This window comes from Salminus brasiliensis, chromosome 1 (assembly GCF_030463535.1).
Source record: "Salminus brasiliensis chromosome 1, fSalBra1.hap2, whole genome shotgun sequence".
NCBI lineage: Eukaryota > Metazoa > Chordata > Actinopteri > Characiformes > Bryconidae > Salminus > Salminus brasiliensis.
The window spans coordinates 76,038,191-76,057,080 of record NC_132878.1 but is presented as its reverse complement, the minus strand read 5'-3'; the positions used below and the strand labels follow the sequence as shown (position 1 = coordinate 76,057,080).

The 18,890-nt window shown below is 38.7% G+C and overlaps 2 protein-coding genes across 5 annotated transcripts in view; both read left to right on the top strand.

Annotated features, from left to right (window-relative positions):
- The first annotated feature begins 617 nt into the window (after positions 1-617).
- On the top strand, positions 618-14,396 carry LOC140536109 (suppressor of tumorigenicity 14 protein homolog). The gene is made up of 16 exons (XM_072657759.1): positions 618-693; positions 1,771-1,964; positions 2,072-2,182; positions 2,304-2,523; positions 3,966-4,108; positions 4,208-4,305; positions 4,520-4,629; positions 7,561-7,694; positions 8,020-8,124; positions 9,339-9,449; positions 9,757-9,870; positions 10,027-10,146; positions 10,550-10,733; positions 11,590-11,861; positions 12,508-12,644; positions 13,533-14,396. Exons 2-16 carry the CDS (start codon positions 1,868-1,870, stop codon positions 13,698-13,700), a joined length of 2,124 nt encoding a protein of 707 aa, XP_072513860.1. The 5' UTR covers positions 618-693; positions 1,771-1,867; the 3' UTR covers positions 13,701-14,396.
- A 1,671-nt stretch (positions 14,397-16,067) lies between these two features.
- The window catches only part of flt1 (fms related receptor tyrosine kinase 1), a 33,258-nt gene continuing 30,435 nt past the window's right edge, over positions 16,068-18,890 (top strand). For 2 of the 4 annotated variants that reach the window (XM_072689171.1, XM_072689162.1), the window contains exon 1: positions 16,068-16,382. In XM_072689171.1, the coding sequence (XP_072545272.1) occupies positions 16,325-16,382 (58 nt within the window). In that variant the 5' untranslated portion in view covers positions 16,068-16,324. The remainder of the gene's footprint in view (positions 16,383-18,890) is intronic. The other 2 variants (XM_072689180.1, XM_072689190.1) reach the window with 2 other exon arrangements.

Here is an 18,890-nt window from a genome sequence, read left to right as displayed (position 1 = left end):
GATAGTTTAAGTTTCTTAGCAACATTATCCTAGCATACCGTTCTAAGCTAAAGAAGCACACATTGGATATAAAACATGTCTAGGCAGATCAACTGCATTTAAGGAAAGTAATTAGTCATGTTAATTAGTTTTTTGCCAAACAATTCTTTTGATTTGTTATTTGTCATGTTATGCATTGAAAAATATAATCATCCCACTTAACGTGGGACCTGGATATTTCATGTAGATTTCTCAAATTTAAAAAAAATAAAATGTAAATAAAACTAAAAGATAAAATACACACTATTTTACACACTATCAGATAAAAAAAACACAACTGAAATGTGTGTGATTGCATAAATTAACATTTTACTTGAAATTAAGTATTTTATAATCCAAATCCAGCTACTGTGGAATGGCATGTTTTTCCATGCAGTCATGTTTTGTGGATAGAAAAATAGTTCAAACAGCTTTCCCAGATTCTAGAAAGCATTGTGAGTGTCTAGACATATAAGATTTACTTCTCTGATAAAGATCCTGCATGCTGCTGTTCTCTTTCTGTATTGTTTATTTTACAGTTTTCATTTTTTTCTCTCTTTCTAATGTTATGGGTGGTGAAACGATTCCTTGTCTTGGTGGATTAAAGTTCTCAGAGTTGTACGAGTCTTCACCCTGGAGGTCATATTACCGGCGCTCAGAAATTGTCGCCTTTAGGTGAGGAATTCTTAAGACTACATATACTTAATAATTCTTACTTAATAATAAAAAAGAGTTGATTTACCAACTTTTATGTATTGTTCACTAATATGATAGTCATTTAATTACAAGAGGGAGAAACTGAACTTTGGACATTTTAAACAGTGAAGAAGGTCTGATGTAAGCAGCTGATTCATTTTTAGCACTGATGTTTGTTTAATGTATGTTATATAATCTTAGAGATGGCATACACCACATTTTCTTTTCTGATTAAATATTTTCTGCTAATAACATCATGCTAATATCCATAATAATACTAATATGCCATATGTATATATATAGTAGTAGTACATAATGGTTTAAGGGTTTGAGAAGTGAAGGGACTGCAGCATCCACAAAGTGTTTAACTTTAACTGCTAAAAATAATATAAATAAAATAATGCAATAAAGAACTATGCTATTATAGGGTAGAGTTTGGGATGTATTTTATTGTAGGCTCTATTTTTATATTTTCAAAGCCTGCAGTAGCCATGCACTCTTTAGGAAGGTGGCCTAATACTGTTTTTAGACAATTGAAAATATGAAGTTGCATGGTTTTAATGCATTGTTTTTTTTTCAGTTATACTTTCAGTACTAAATTAGCATGTAACTTGATTATGGCTCAATTTCTAAATGTGCTACATATCAATCTGCTTAGTCACTGCCTGGCTCATTTGCATAAAATGGGCCTAGAAGGAAAGAGAGCACAGTAGGGTGTGTATTGGCTACACTATGTATTTGGTGTAAATCGTAAAAAATCTCCAAATGAAAAGAACATGAAGTACGTGAAAAAATGAAATTTTGCAATATTTTGCATGAAAGTGTGAAGTCAGCCTAGTTTGAGCACCTTCACCTCAGAACACCCTGTCAACTCTAAACCCTGACAACAGTATATAACTATTCTACTGCTTAGTGGATTCAGGCAGTTTGAAAAACAGTGAAAGTAATTAAATAAAGATGGTCCGTTTGAAACAACTTGCTTCTGTCTTGCACCCTTGTAATGAAGCATCTCTAACCTCTGCAGCCAGTATGAATGTTGTGTCTCCATGCTGACAGTGAAGGAGTGAATGGACTGGATGTGTTCTTCTGGAGCAAGTTCTCTGCTCCGTCAGCTACCGTGGTGGAGGAGCTCCAGAGTGTGAAGCATTCATGGATGCAGCGCCGCCTGCCTGGCTCCAACAAGGTCCTGCACAGCCGTCTAGAGGAGCAGTACTACATGGAGAAAGATGAAGATACGCTGAGGCTGTTAGGTAAGCTCTCTGAATGACATGGACTGGGGTTCTCTCTGTTGGTCTGTTTGCATAGCTTCAAATGACATAGCTTCAACCAGTGCTAAAGTACATCTTGTTACCTGCAGGCTTGAACCTAGATGACAATGACGATGATGATGATGACTCTGATGACAAGGCGGAAAAGATAAAGAATCCCAACTCTTTGCAGAGTGGAAAGTGGCAGCTTGGACTTCAGGGTAAAGTTATTAGATTATTATTTCTGCTCTAGAGATTGTTCTGTTCTAATAAATCAGTTCTAATTGGAATCTAAATTACTTATTTTACTCCATGACACTTTGCTCCTTATCTGGCCTGCAGCCATGTCTTTTGACCTTTACGCCAAGTATGGAAATAATCGCACACTCAGCCTGGTGAGCCCAAAGAAGCCCTATTACCAGTGGAGACTCAGAGTGCCCTCTGGTCATGTTGTACGACTGGATGTGGTCACTCTACAGGGAGCAACGCCTGGGAGCTGTTCAGCCAATAAACTTTCTGCATATGACTTTCTTCTGCCCCTCCAGAATAAGATCATTGCCAGGTATGGGCATTGAGTTCACCTTCATCTGAATCACATGAAAGATGTATTTTTATTTTTTATTATTATTAAATATAAAAATATATTTACTGGTGGAGTAATTTTACATGTTAATAGAGCCCATGCTGCCAAATAGTATAACATTTATTATCACATTCGGATATTTTCCAGTAACATTTAATGCATTAAGTCACTCATTAAGACAGTTTTTAAAGGTCAGAGGGTATTTGTCCTTCTATTTAAATAATTTGGCTAAAGGAGTGACACAGACCATCACATTTTAAGAGTGGAGCACTTGTGGCACTGTACCAAAAAGTGCTGTGATAGGAGAAGGCTGGATTAGTTGGTAGTTTAGAGCAAACCAAACATATGCGAGTGAGTGGCTGGTTGGATTGATATTTTAAACAAATTTGGCCAGTTTTGTCTTAAAATTCTTTTCCTGAGATCAACACATGGTGAAAATTCTACATACAAAATAAAAAAATGACTTACAGCAATCTTGTATATCCATTAAGTTGCACTTGAACAGGCACTTTTCTAGCTATCAACAAACTGGTTCTGTTCGGATATCTGAGCACTCTTCTTGGCAGAATTAGTAGAGTTCAATTACATTGTGATCAGTTAAACTGGTTTTCTTGGCATAACTTTTAGGCACAGACCACATATTTTCAGTAGGGTTGAGGTCAGAACTTTTGGAAAGGACATTGCAGATGTTTAATGTTAGGATGCATTATCCATTCCATCACTTTTACTTAAATCCGTCACTTTTAATGTGTGTTTGGATTCACTCTTCTGTTGGTATGCCCAAAGTTTCAGCCATGTTGCTGAAACTTAAAGAACCCCTTACCTTTTTTTTAAGATTATAGACAAGAGATTTTGCTGTTTGTTCATATGTGTGTTGCTGTGTGTGAATATGGTTTCTATTTATTCATCATAGGTAAATACACTGGTTTTGCTGTTGCATACTGTGTAGGCACTACTAACTGATTTCTACGGTTCTTGGTCTGCTCTGGTTTTAGTTGACAGTAATTATGCCGTCTTGGATGTGGTCCACTAAAACAGTCCAGACATTCTAGCCGCAATGATAGATCAAAGTAGCAATCAGACCACCCTGAACTGAATTTCTAAGGTAATGAAAGAAGAGATGGTGGAAATAACAATAGGACACTGGAGGTAAAACTTTCCTGTTTTGATCCACCTGGCCAAAAAGGAGGTCTCTTGTTAAGCCTCTAAGAAAACTGAGAATGTGATGGTGGCAGTGGTGGCAATACAAATTGTCTTTATTTCTCTTTGTCATGTCTTATAACATTTCCTGTACAATGCAATGACTATATGTTCAACCAAGTGACTAACTAAGCCATATCTAAGCTTTAAACATACTGCAAAAATTAGTATGAGTATGCTTTATTTTAGTTGTATCTAAAAGCATGCATGCCCTATTTCAGGTGGTGTGGCATGCCAGTGTCTGGGTCGTCTCCTGTTATGAAGCTAACATCATCTGGAAACGTCATGCTGGTCACTTTTTCCTTCAGTCGACAAAGACAGGGAGCCATCTTTAAAGCCTACTTCCAGGCTATACCAAAAGCTGGTGCGAATTTAACACGTTGGACAAGTTTGAAGAAGTTTGAAAATATTTGACTGCGTTCTCATGTTCTGTTTCTCTGTGCTTGTCTTTCTTCCTCTCCAGAATGTGGAGGCTTCCTCTCCGCTTGGAATGGCTCTGTGGTGTCTCCTTACTATCCTGCCTACTACCCTCCCAACGTGGACTGCAACTGGAAGATCAGGGTAAGCTGAGGCCAAGAGGCCTTTCCATGTCCTGACTATTCTCTTCAGTTATAGCACACGTGGTCTGTGAAATGTATTCAAATACAGGACAGGACAGGTGGTTGTGGGGAGAGGGGGTGATGCTCCCTCTTTGAGGCGGTGGCCGAGGGGGCAGGCCGCTGCTTTGTGCTTGTGCATCCTTTGAAGCCGGTTAAGTCTGTTTTTTTCATTTCAGGCTCCATTGCCGGGTTACCTGCTCTCCATAACCATTGTGATGTTGGACATTCAGGATTCACCCACCTCGAGCAGCTGCGAGAAAGACTGGTTGGAAATCGGCGGTGTCAAGTGAGGGCCACTGCTTCTAGCCTATTAATAAACTCATCTCAACCAGGACACCAAAGACAAGTTCTTTGCAGTAATACCATAGAAAACCCACCTTTTATTTTCTAAAGAAGTTTTGTGTTTTGTGAGAATGTGAAGAACCTTTTAAAAGTTTAAAGAACCTCTTAACAATGTAAAATAAATGTAAAAAGTTTGCTTCTTTAATTTTGCACACATAATGGAGATCTCCTGTAATCGGTAGCATCATGCAAAGTGCATGTCTGAATAACCATGAGTTCCTAAAGGACAAATATCCTACATGGTTGAAGTATCTTACAACCAAAATGGGCTGTGGACTGCAGAGTGGACGGTACATTTTGAAATGTTAATAGTCTTTACATTGACCATTATAGGCTCTAGAGGTGCATTTGTTTATGTGGTTTCTGACACTGTATGACACACTGTTAGAGGTACTGTTAAAGGTAAGAAGCAACAAAAAGAAGCTGGACTCTTGTCCAAATCTTAGACAACAAATATGTCTTGGCAGATTGACTTAATTTGGGGTAAGTGAGAAAATGTGTGCATGCATATATATATTTTTTACTTTACTAGATTGTTTGGTAGGGATGAATGCTGATATTGGTATTTATCAACATCAGCAGATAATTGCTTAAAGGAAAAAGTATTGCGTTGGACAGATGTTTTGATTAGTACTTCTGATATTTGATTATGTACAGTCGACCAGAAGTTTACATACACTATATGTGTATGACACACAAAAAGACACATATGCATTTTTTTTCACTGTCTGACATGAATTTAGAAAAAACTTTTCCCGTTTTAGGTCAATTAGGATTACCAAAATTATTTTTGTTTGCTAAATAATAATAATGAGGGACTTTTTACAGGCAATTTGTATTACTTCCTTCAAAGTCAAAAGATTAAATGCACTAAGATTACTATGCCTTTAAACAATTTGGGACAGCCCATATGATGATGTCATGTCTTTGAAAGCTTCAGATTTTTTAGTTTATTGGCAACATCTGAGTTAATTGGAGACACACCTGATGTATTTTAAGGCACACCTGAAACACACTGCTTCTTTGTGTAACATCATGGGAAAGTTGAGAGAAATCAGCCAAGATATCAGAAAGAGAATCGTGGACTTGCACAAGTCGACAGAGTCGTTTGCTGACAGAGTTCGTTTCCCTCCTTCTCTGAGAATACTTGGGCGAATAGCAGAGTGGTCACCTTATTGACTTGTGTTAAGTAGTGTCTTAACTTAGAGGTATCTTTGAATTTTTTGTCTGTTCAAACTAGCTGATGTTATCCTTGGGTAAATAGCAAAGCAATTTACCCAAGGTAGTCGCTCTGGATAAGAGCGTCTGCTAAATGCCTTAAATGTAAATGTAAATGTAAGTCTGGCTCATCCGTGGGTGCAATTTCCAGACGCCTGAAGGTGCCTTGTCCATCTGTACAAACAATTATAAGCAAGTACAAACAAGATGGGAATGTCCAGTCATCATACCGCTCAGGAAGGAGACAGGTTCTGTGTCCTAGAGATGAACGTGCTTTGGTCCGAAATGTGCCCAAATAAACCCAAGAACAAAAGCAAAAGACCTTGTGAAGATGCTGTGTGTGTAAGCGTGTGTCATTATCCACAGTGAAATAAGTACTGTATAGACATGGGCTGAAAGTAAGACTGTTTGGCCATAATGACCAATGTTACATTTGGAGGAAAGAGGAGAAAGCTTGCAAGTCTGAGAACACCATCTTAACTGTGAAACACAGGGGTGGCAGCATCATGTTGTGGGGTTGTTTTGCTGCCGGAGGGACTGGTGCACTTCACAAAATAGATGGCATCATGAGGAAAGAACATTATGTGGAAATACTGAAGCATCTTAAGACTTCAGCCAGGAACCTAAAGCTTGGGCGCAAATGGGTCTTCAAAAATAGACAATGACCCAAAGCAAACTGCCAAAAGGTTACAAAGTGGCTTAAGAATAAAAAAGTCAATGTTCTGGAATGGCGATCATAAAGCCCTGATCCTATTGAAATTTTATGGGCAAAGCTGAAAAGGCATGTGTGAGCAAAGCGACCTACAAACATGACTCTGTTTCACCAGTTCTGTCAGGAGGAATGGGCCAAAATTCCTGCCAACTATTGTGACAAGCTTGTGGAAGGATATCCAAAACGTTTGACCCAAGTCATACAGTTTAAGGGCAATAGTACCAAATACTAATGAAATGTACTTAAACTTTTGACTTGAAAAAAGTAATAAAAAGTAATAAAATAAAGTAGTTATTTATTTATAATAAGGATATATTGAATAAGGAAGAGTAGAATGTTTAGGTGACATAGGCTGCTGCACTAAAATATCTGCATTTTATTCATTATGCTGCATTTCTAACCCTACAGAAATAAATAGTATATTTCCCTATAACACATAGCCAGGTAGATTTCTACACTTTCTCCGTTTCTACTATTTAATTTCTGATAAGGTACATTTAAAATAAGTTACATTTCTGTATTTCATAGTATCTGGGGGTATCTGTACTGTATTATTGTATTGACAGCATGTAACCTGTTATGAGCTAGTAACCTGTTATGAGCTTATCAGATACACTTGAAATTCGTATGACCCTGAGCTTCAATGAAGATGTCAGACTCAAAACACAAACTTGTACAATGGCCTTAACATGATCAAAGTCACACATTTCCTTAAATTTGAGTATCTATAATGAACTTGCTCAGAGTCTTTAGCTTTTCTTCTTCATTTTACTTGTTACATTTGTTTTTCATTTGTTTGTTATTCCCAGCTTGAAAAAAAAAAACCCAGCTGGACCCAGCCGCACATGAAAAATATCATAAGTTGGGATGGGCAGTTCTTGAATCTGTGTATATTCTGATGTCTTCATGATGTCCGTTTGCCTGTGTTTTTCCCTCTGTTCTCAGGCTGTGTAATCCAGTTGGGGACAGCAGTAGGAAGAGGATCTACCCATCTCCCGTTTTACTACACTTTCACTCGGACGAGTCTTTAACTCACAAGGGCTTTTACCTGGTCTACAGAGCGTTTTCCCCAGAGAGCAGTGAGCACACTGTCTTTTTGTCCTCCCACTGTCTGCTGCTGAAAGTATGACAATGTTTGGGCTTTATGTTGATAAGTGACTTTGTTTTTAGTGAAGTCACTGTGCTTGGGCTTTTGTCTTGTTGAAGTGTCTTTGTGCCACGGCTCTTTTGTGCATCGCTAGTTGGATGCTGTTTGTTGTTTGTCTTGGGCCGGACGCTTTGTAACGTTTCTGGGCCGTTAAAGGTCAAGTCTACAGTTACAATCTTTTAGCGGACTACCAGAGCATGTAATTTAGTGTCAGTAGTCTGAGTGTGTGTGTGCGTGTGTGTGTGTTTGCGCCGCAGCGTGTCCGAGACAGTTCCGTTGTGGAGACGGACGCTGTATTCCTCTGAGGAAAGTGTGTGATGGAGAGAGGGACTGTGCAGACGGCCGGGACGAGGCAAAGTGCTGTAAGTGCGCCCTCACTGACTTCTTTGTAGTAGGAGTGTAAAAAATGCATTCATCTACCAGTCTGAAGGTGGGGATTGAGTTACAATCCGTTTGTGAAGTTATAAACAATTGAAGTTGCACTTATTTCTTGGGCAAGATAAGATTCTTCAAAAAACTTCAAAAAGACTGTCTTGATTACTTTATTTAAATTGATTTCTCTTCACAGGTTATTTTGAGTCATAAAGCCATCTTCAGAAGTTGGCAAATTAAAAATGTAGCTGTGGGCTGTGTTTTGAACAGAAAGTAGATAATGATTTGTAACCATCTTATCGATTCAGGTGCTGAATAGCTGGCAACCTAGGACTAAAATTTGAGAAGCGACAAAGAGTATGATGTGTTTAATTGGCCTTCACTAATAGCAAGGTTAAGACCACATCCTTACTATTATCAGAGAGAGAGAGAGATCTTTGTACATTTAATTTGGTAACTATTTCTTTTTATAAGGGCAATAAGACCAGCCCTGAGTAATATAAGTCAAAGACATTTCACAAATACTTCGTTTTATGAATACTTCATTTTCACGAATAATAAGTTTGTTTTGTACTTACAAACAACAAAAATGTTATAAAAAATATATAATTATCTGTAAATAGGAATAACAGCTAGCAACTCCAATAATACTTTGAGGAAATAACTGTGATCGTACAAATTAAGAAATTCATGTTACAACTTGAAATAATAAATGTCAGCTGAACAAAAGTATTTGACTCTGTGAGATATGAATGCAAACCATTTTCATAACATTGAAAGTTTCTTACAAATGGTAGCAGAAATTAGCATAACCATAGCGGTTAATTACAACAGACAGATTTCCACAGTAAACAGTGCTTGAGAAGCAGCGCCCCTTTGAGATTTCTGCAAATCTTGGCAGTAAAAATGGCTTTGTTTGGCCAAGTTTATTGTGTATTTCTTGGCCTTACAAAAATGGCCTTACAAAAATGCACCAATAGAGTCAATACACTTTATTACTAATATAATTGATAATGGCAGCCCTAGTCAATGTTCCACTTATTTGTTAATAGTCCAGTCACTTTTTAATTGTATTAAATTGTATTTAATAATTAAAATGTATTTAATAATTTTCTAATTTTCCTTCAAATTGTTTTGAGGTCAGAGATTTAAACCCATGTTTTGTAGTCTTGTAGCATCACTCTGGTTTGCTTTATCTCTGCAGCTATATGCAAAACAGGGGAGGTGTACTGCGGGAGTGGACAGTGCAGACCACATGGGAGCCAGTGTAACTTGCAGATTGCCTGTGGAGACAGCAGCGAGGAATCTAACTGTGGTAAGGGCGTGTAAAGTCCAAAGATTCACAACACAGTTTACACAGTTTGGCATCTGAATTTTGCTTCTTTAGTTTTGCACTGCAGCAACGAAGCTGATGTAACTGATAAGTAATAGAGGCTAACACCAAGGGTCAATACTTCTAGTATAAGCAGTCTCTTTGCTGAACTGTTCTCTTTTAAATGTTCTCTTTACACTGCTGCAGCTGCATGGCAGGAAGATGTGGTAAGACTGGCCTGTCATATAGGTGTGTTCTCTTTTACATGTTGCATGCTTACGTGCGTCCTCAGACTCTGTTCACCTTTCAGCAGGTAAATGTCACCACATGTGCCCAAATAAAATATGCTTGCCCAAATCTGCCATGTGCGACGGAATCATAGACTGCAAGGACCGCAGCGACGAGCTCAACTGCACAAGAGCATGTGAGTACAGTGCTTAAACATCTATTTGGAAAGAAGTCCAACAAATTAGTCAGCTATTACATGATGTACATTTTAATGGCATAATTCCAGTTATTAAAAGGCAATCCATGCTAAATATTTATTCCGTAAGATCTCATACTTGTTTCATATGTGCAGTTCATAAAGGTTGCTCACCCACGTCCTATAAATGTGCGAATGGCAAGTGTATTAATAAGGTGAACCCAGAGTGTGATGGCATCAAAGACTGCAAAGATGGCTCGGATGAGATGCGCTGTGGTTAGTCTTCTGCAAACTGATTGTAATACACACACACACACACACACACACACACAATGTTGAATATTTACTCACATCAAGAGTTAAAGGAAATCATTTTATATTGTTTGTCAACATACACTATATGCCCAAATCTTTGTGGACACCCCTTTGAATGAATGCATTCAGCTACTTTGTTTGAGTTGCACCCATTGCTAACACAGATGTGCAAATGCCCACACAGTTTATCTAGGCCCTGTAGAGAAGTATTGCCAATAGAATAGGACTCTCTGGAGCAGATAACCATTAACCTATTGACACCATGCCTGTCTAAACAGGTTATTGCTACTGAAAGTTTGTTATTACTATTATTGCTTTGCAATGTCTACACTGCCCATGCTGTATACTGTTGTGTCTGGAGCAGGCTGTGGGACACGGCCCAGGAAAAGGGCAAAGATTGTGGGGGGCACGGATGCTCAAGCCGGCTCATGGCCGTGGCAGGTCAGCCTGCAGATGGAGCGTTACGGCCATGTGTGTGGAGCCTCACTGGTTGGCACCCGTTGGCTCCTGTCTGCTGCTCACTGCTTCCAGGACTCGGATGCCATAAAGTAAGTGTCGCTCTCTGCTTTTGTTTGGTTCTGTAGCTGCTGTCAGAAACCTGCTAACATGCTTTGACAGCACAGAACCACACTGTTACATTTACATTTACATTTATAGCATTTAGCAGACGCTCTTATCCAGAGCGACTTACAAGGTTACTGGTATTACAGAGGTGGGCCAATGTAGTGTTAGGAGTCTTGCCCAGGGACTCTTATTGGTGTAGCGCAGCATAGTCACCCAGACCGGGAATCGAACCCTGGTCTCCCTCATGGTGGTGTTGTAACACAATGGTAGGTGGTGGTGTTATCTGTTGCGCCACACCAACCACTGGTCAGACAGTGCTGTAAGTCATTTCAGCCCCTTAGTTCGTTTTAATACCAAAATGGTAAATGACAGTACCTGAAATAGATACATCAGTAAATTTGTATTCGTAACAACATAACAATGGTGCCTTTCCTATGGTAGCTAAGTCCTTGGCTGCACAAGCACACCACAGTACACCTATAACAGTCCATGGGCAAGACTACTAACATTACAGTATTCTACCTGTGTAACATGATTTAAATGTAAGTCACTCTGGATAAGAGTAAAAGACAAATGCCATAAATGTACATGTGCGCTGCACAGGATTCATATAATTAGTACAAAGCTAAAGTTAAATAACGGAACAAACTAAAAAAGTGCCTAGAATGAGAAAAGGATCTGCAAATGATTCTTTTCAATCAAATTTTCTCCTCAAAATAGTTACTATTCAGTAGTAAGGATTCCCTCTAGCACACCCAAGCTGAAACAAAAGCCATCAGAAAAACATCATAACTGTTATGTAACATCAGCGTCTGCCTGGTTGTGTTCTTGTGTTTGTAGGTACTCGGATGCCCGTGCTTGGAGAGCCTACTTGGGCATGCGGGTGATGAACACAGCCAGCAACGCAGCGGCTACCCGGCAGATTCGCCGCATTGTCCAACATGCCCAATATGATCAGTTCACCTCCGACTATGACATCGCTCTGCTGGAGCTCAGCGCCCCCGTCTTCTTCAACGACCTGGTCCAGCCTGTCTGTGTGCCCGCACCCTCCCACGCCTTCACTTCCGGCACCAGCTGCTTTGTCACCGGCTGGGGCGTCCTCACTGAGGAAGGTATTTCATATTATTCTGAAACATGTTCAAAAGCGTTCTTCTGTAGGCCAGGCAGATACGGTTGAACACTCTAGCAGTGTATGATGATCAACAGAAAGAGAGAGATACAAAGGAAACAAAATATGACCATTAGTAATTGTCATTGTATTACTATAGCATGTGCAGTGTTAAACTAAATATTATGACACACCAGAAGGTATTTATGTTTCATTTAGTAGTACTTTGGTATTTTGGGGGCAAAAATGGCTTTTAAATAATGTAATCTAATATATAATAACATTTTATTAATAATTATTAAAAATTATTATAATCCTTTGTGTTTTTTCCTTTGTGTTTTTTTTTGTTTAATATAAACAGCTTTATCTCAACAAATGATGCAACCTATGAAGATCTATAGTAAAAGCATTTAATGGAATCATTTTATATATGTATCTGCAACATAACATGTTGGCATTGTGACCTTGAACTTTAAATGGTAAGACAGGCCTAAAGCCCTTTGAAAAGGACATTTGGTCCAGTGGAGTCCATATGCTTACCTTGAATCCTATTGCTAGTGACATAATGTACCATTTGTGTCTCTACTCTGCCCTCTTCTGGTCAGAAAAAGAGAAAGCTATTGTGGACTTAAGCCTGCCTCTGCTTTCAGGTGAGCTGGCCACGTTGCTGCAGGAGGCCACCGTCAGCATCATCAATCACAAAACCTGCAACAAAATGTATGATGATGCTGTCACTGCCAGAATGATCTGTGCAGGGAATATACAGGGAGGAGTCGATGCCTGTCAAGTGAGTGCATGCTGTGTGTGTTAGTGTCAAACTGTGCAGCAAAGATGGATGTTTATAGTTGAGCTAAATCATCACACTCTTGCCTCTAACTGTGTTGAGTTGTGAGGTATTCTGAAATAGACTTGCTTCTGTTGTGTCTGGCACTGTATTGCATACTGTTATCTATAAACATGAACAAAAGGACACCTTCATACTTCATGATGACTGTAACTACTATTAATAAGGATATAACTATACAGTACATCTTATTATATCAAATTGTATTGCATTGTACCATGACTCACATGTTAGTGTGTGGCTAAATTGTCAGATTCGGATTAACAGTACCATGTGGCTAGAGCTTTAGATCAAGGTATTATACAGCACAGCTTAATTGTGCGTAATTATGTTAAATGCTCTAATAAACTAAAATTTGAATCATCACCTTATAAGCATAAAGGCAGACACTCTTTCTTTTAAAAAATGTATTGAAAAATAGATTAAATTGGCACGCCACTGTGTTATATAGGATAGGTTGAATTGTTATTACAGAAAACACATTATGAAGTATATTTGCGATAGCTTTAAAACTTGATGTGAATATGTGATGATTTAGGCCTGCAATGTACACAATGTAGCCTTTTAGCTCCAGTGCAAAACTAAAGAACCAGCCTTCAGACACTAAATGTAGCCAATGTAGCCTTTTAGCTCCAGTGCAAAACTAAAGAACCAGCCTTCAGACACTAAATGACTGATCCACTAAATTAAAAAAAGTTATAATTGTTATAAATGTTATAACTGTTTAAATATAACAGTTGCTTTATTGTGTGTATTTAAATCTAAGTCAAATAACACAACTCAAGTGTGTGTGTGTATGTGTGTGTGTGTGTGTTTTTGAACATTGCACAGGGAGACTCCGGAGGACCCCTGGTGTGTCTGGAGCGAGGGCGTAGGTGGTTCCTGGCCGGCATTGTGAGCTGGGGGGAGGGCTGCGCCCGGCAAAACCGGCCTGGGGTTTACACACAGGTCATCAAGTTCACAGACTGGATCCACCAGCAGACTAAAGGGCAGGTGTGACACTTGCACACACAGCTTGGATCATAACATCATGATTTGCACATGCTTCGTTGTTTTTCACGGGCATCAAAACCAGTCCCCATGGTGCGTAGTGATACAGAGCTTCAGCACGTTCTTTCCATGAAGAAACCGACCAGGCCACATCTGCACATCCACTGCCCACGCGTCCAGCTCACGTATCTCTCTCCAGTAAGGCTTTGTTTTATCCAGGACCCTCAAAACGCCAGCCAACATTCCCAGGCTTTGAATGACGGACCATTAGTTTAGATTTCTAACCTTCGATTGGAAGAATGGCGTTTTCATTATACGCAGTAGAATGAGTTGTCTAGGTAAGATTGTTTTTCTTTGTGTAATTTGCATCTGCTGAGTCACTTGTAGCACACATGTATATTAATGCCTTGAATGATATCTCTAGATTGATTTACCCCTCATTGGTGCACCCTTCCTTTTATAAATGCCATATTAAGACACTGTGAAATTGTTTGCATGTCAAGGAATCACATATATCATATTTTCTCTCCCGGTTTGTTTTTCACTCCTGACGTTCGGTCCTACAGTGCCCCCTATTGGTGAGACACAGCAGTGCCGCTTGCTCATCACTCTCATGACACTGGTCAGCCTTAGTTACACTTGATTTTCTGTATCTCCAACAACCTGGTGTCGATGTCAAAGCCGAGCAAATGATGATACTTTATATTAGACTCAAATACTATAGAACTATATTAAACAGAGGTGCTATATTACTTTGACTCTGTACTTTGTGACTATGTTACACATATTTTTTTGTATTGTAGTTTATTTGTTTGAAGGAAAAAAGGGGAGGCTTTTCTGTTGGTGTCTGAACTTCATAGTACAACTTCAATAACATTTAAAACAATTTCATTGTGAAGTTTTTTTTATTTCAATCATTTATGTATCTTTCTGCATTTTTAATGTTCCTAATTTTCTGTCTTTTATGTATTCTCTCAAACATAAGGGGTTTATTTTTATTTTACCATTACCCTTATATAGATTATATAGATTTACTTTTCAAGGAGCACAATTGTTTCCTTCATGTATCAAGACTTCTTCACTTCAATTTATCCACTAGTCATTCGCCTTTGGCTATTATTCATAGTGCAAATTCTTAGGTCTTAATGTGTATTCATCAGTCTAATCATGGGTGGTCACTGTGTATTGCTTTCTTCAAGGATTTGGAGGCAGCTGCAATGCAGAGCATGTTTTTGTTGCATATGTTTCAGTATGGGTGGGGGATTTTAGTCTTTAGTATGAGGCTGTTTTTTGTGTGGTCTGGTAATGGTCAGATAATGAGATTTCACTATTCAGCTGTGCCTGTATAAGACTGGTAATACTTATTGCATTGTATATTTTGTTAACCAAACAAACTCTAGGCTTACTATTCACTTATTAAAGAAGAAGTTCATCCAAATATTTGTAGTCAAACCAAATGTAGTAAAATGGCAAAGACATATCTGCTGTCTGAAATTTGCTTTTTTTAGTTTTCCAGTGGAAGTATGAAACTAATATAACAGTAAATCTTCTGAGTGACCAAGACTTCTATTACTTGTTAGCTACAGCAGCCTCGTAGCTCCAGTGCAAAACCAAAGAATCCAACTTGGGACAGCAAACGTGCCTTGGCCAGTCTGCTACATTTGGGGTAAGGGCAAAATGGTGTGAATTTAATTGACCATGAAACCATTTCCTTAATGTTTAGGTTTATTAACCAGGAACTACTATGACTTGACTCTGTAACTACTATGAAACATACTAACATACTAGGCTATATAGGTAGAGTGAAGAACGTAGGTCTGGGCCTACTGACCTACGTTCTTTTTAAGAAAACTGAACATGCTGAACAGTGAATAATTTAAAGATTTAAAAACTTTTGGGCAATTGCTTTGGGTAATACATGTCTTGATATTGTGATAATCCAAAGCCAGCTGAGTGTCTCAGAGTGGAACCCCTAGATAAATAAAGGTTAAAATAAATAAATGAGTGCAGTCATTGCAAAGGTTTGGGCACCCTATTCAATGGTGAACAAATATACTTGTGCACATTTAAATGCACAATTATTGTTTGTTTGCTGAATTTAACAAAAATAAAACATGTATAATGGTTGTCCCATTTTATATACTCTTCTCCAATATGCTAAATTCAGAAACAAACATTGCTTTAAATGTGCAGAAAATTGTCATGTTTAGGTTGGTTTTCTGTATTAGTTCAATAATTTGCACCTAGAAATTAAACAAAAGGAGAACAGGGGTGTCGAAAACTTTTGCATAAGACTGTATGTGGACTTGGTGTACGCCCCCTTGCTCGCCCCCGCATCCCTGTGCTCTCCCACCAGCCGTGTGAACTGAATAAATCCCAGCCCACGGCCACAATGGACAAGAGTGTGTGTGGAGTTCCTGCGTTTTTATTAACCTCTGCAGGCCGGTCAGCAGCTCAGCCCTATTTCCACCCACAGGCCAGAGCAAGAGGGGGGGGGCGGCCAGTCAGGCTCATTACTACACGTTTCTTCTCACTCCTCATTACTGATCACCTGGAACAGCGCGGCTGCACTGTGCGTGCCTTCACTCAACTTTTTTCCCCAGCCAGAGGATCTTCTGCCACCCACTGAAACCATGCTGGAGCTGTTCTTGATGATGCTGTGTGGACTGTCCAGCCGTGTACTGGCCAAAGGTAAGAGCAGCGCGCACTGTCAGGGACTTCCACAACTTGCTGAACTGAATCGCAGTGTTTGAAATGTTCATGTTTCTTACCTGAACTGTTTCTTCACTCATGAGGTAAACACTTTCACTTCCTACTGAATGCCTAGTTAGTAATGCGTTAGGAATGTCAGTACTTGCTCAGTGTCACGTATACATACAACATGCAAGTTTTTCCTATAGCATGTTACAGGATATTTGCAGTATTAGATATTTCAGCCCAGTGCTTGAAATCAAACCTTATTTACACTAACTTAGAAGCAGTGCTAGAAGAACCTGGCATGTTTGTACACTCTTCATGAACACTTCAGCAGCAGGTGTATCATGAACACCAGGATTATTTGCGTAACACTAAGAGTTGGTTTTCTGTGGTTGCTGGTGGGTAATGGTCTGGCCTAAAGCTTTTAAACTGAAATTAGTAGGCTTTTGGAAATTTAACCAAAGGAGAGTAAAAACAGTCCATTCTCTTAGTTAAGTGTTTTCAAAAAACATTTGTAATGTATTGCAAATAACATGGATAATACTACAATTGTGTAGCTGTGAATAAATAAACATATAATTAAGAGTTTATTTTATTCATAAGGATTTCAGGGATTCCAGTAACTGACAAAAATGTTTATTTCATGTATTTATTTGGGTGCACCTGTTATAGAGTTTTTTTAATTTTCAGTGTAAGGTCAAGCATTTGGGATTTGATCATTTCTGATTTTTAGTTTACTTCTACTGTATTGTAATTATATATGTATATTTCATTCTGCTTTGTTTGGTTCAGCTCCTGTCCTGTGCTGCTTTACTGTTGCTTACACTTCTTACTTTGGAGCTTTAGCATGTTTTAGCATGTGTCTATAGGGAACTCAGTACTTATATTTTTGGCCTGATATTGTTTTATTCACATTGTTGCACTTTAAGGAAAAATGACAAGATTACAAGCAAGGGAAAGTACATATGTAACTGTATTGTGACACTGTGCTTAGCGGCTATTCGGGGTTATTTTAGATTTGTACATTACTCAAAAATGATCAAAATCACAAACCCTTACTCAATTGCATTTCTAATCAAAAAAAACATTACATTTTCATTTAGACCGTACAAAATACAAACCTCAAAAACCTCAAGAAAGTGATTTTTCTCACCTTTCTTGCCAGCCAATGGAGTTCCCACATATTCTAATTCAATTTGCCTTTGTGGAAGGACCAGTACCACCCATTAGTCACAACACCACCCACCACAATCTTAAAAATAAAGGTGCCAAAGAAGGTTCTTTGCATGTTGCCATAGAACAGCAGATCTCAAATTGGGGTCCGTGGCCCCCTGAGGGGTGCAGGAAGCCACTAAGGGGGCTGCAGAACAAGTTGTATCTCTTACAAGTTTTTTTTTTTTTTTTTTTTTTTTTTTGTGTGTGTGTCTAGATTCCAATTGCCATTGTACTAAACCTGTGGCCTTATCTAAAAAAAAAAAAAACCTTGCCTACTTGCCTAAAACTGTAGACGTTAGTATTAAAAGTAAACATGTGCCAACCAATCACAATTCATGGCCATCTTTTGTCCACTTAATGAGTTCTCTGCAGGTCAGCGAGAGCTGTGAAGAAATATATCAAAACGGACAAGGCAACAATGACACTTACTATCTCAGAAGTTTGGGAACCACTATCATAGAGGAACCACACACATTATTCAAACATAAAAAAGGTTCTTTAGGGAGGCATTTTTGCAAATGTGATGTGAGCATGGAGAACATTTAAATGTTTAAAGAACCTCCACATTGTAAAGAGAGAACCCTTAATATCGCCATTTTAGAACCTTTACAACACGTAAGAGATTTTGACACGGAGTCCAAATGTTCACTATGGTCCACCAGTGATAGACGTCACTACCCATCTCTGTGAATGTTTTGTGGGTTTTTAGCTGGATCGGACAGGGCGTTGTTTCCTGAGCCCTGATCACTTTATGAAATGGAAGTTCTGGTATAAATGACTCCTCTGCAGGGTCATGACCACCTCCAGGAAACTTTGGAGTGCGCAGGAAGCGGCGCCAATCAGCAGCTTATTGCTAAACCAGAGAAGCAGGAAATTAGGTGGGAACTCGTGGTGCTGATTCTTGTTTTACTACCTGTATTCCGGCAAACCCCACGCATGGGCGGACTGCTGATGAGAATGGTACCACTATCCAGGATGGGACAGCATTAGCCAATCCTAGTGCAAGGGGCGGGGCTTGCAGGGATACAGGTGGCAAATAAGAAATTTTACAGTGTGATTGACAGCAAAACATTTAATTATTTGATTTAATATTTTATCACCAACAATACTTTTAATAACTAAATATAAAGTATAAAGCAAAAATGATAAAAGTATGAAGTACTGTTTTCAGACTGGAGTATTCTTGAATGTCTGGAAATAATTGTTTCTTAGGAATGTCATATCAAAAACTTCATAATTATAGTTGAGTGAAGATCTTTTTTTTTTTTAAGTTTTTAATTAAGCTGT

What these genes read in the sequence shown, in the direction of transcription:
- LOC140536109 (XM_072657759.1), top strand. Translation starts at nt 1,868, where the DNA reads ATGCAGCGCCGCCTGCCTGGCTCCAACAAGGTCCTGCACAGCCGTCTA. An exon ending in AGATACGCTGAGGCTGTTAG is followed by an intron (nt 1,965 to 2,071) that starts GTAAGCTCTCTG and finishes TGTTACCTGCAG; the next exon opens with GCTTGAACCTAGATGACAAT. An exon ending in CCGGGACGAGGCAAAGTGCT is followed by an intron (nt 8,125 to 9,338) that starts GTAAGTGCGCCC and finishes TTATCTCTGCAG; the next exon opens with CTATATGCAAAACAGGGGAG.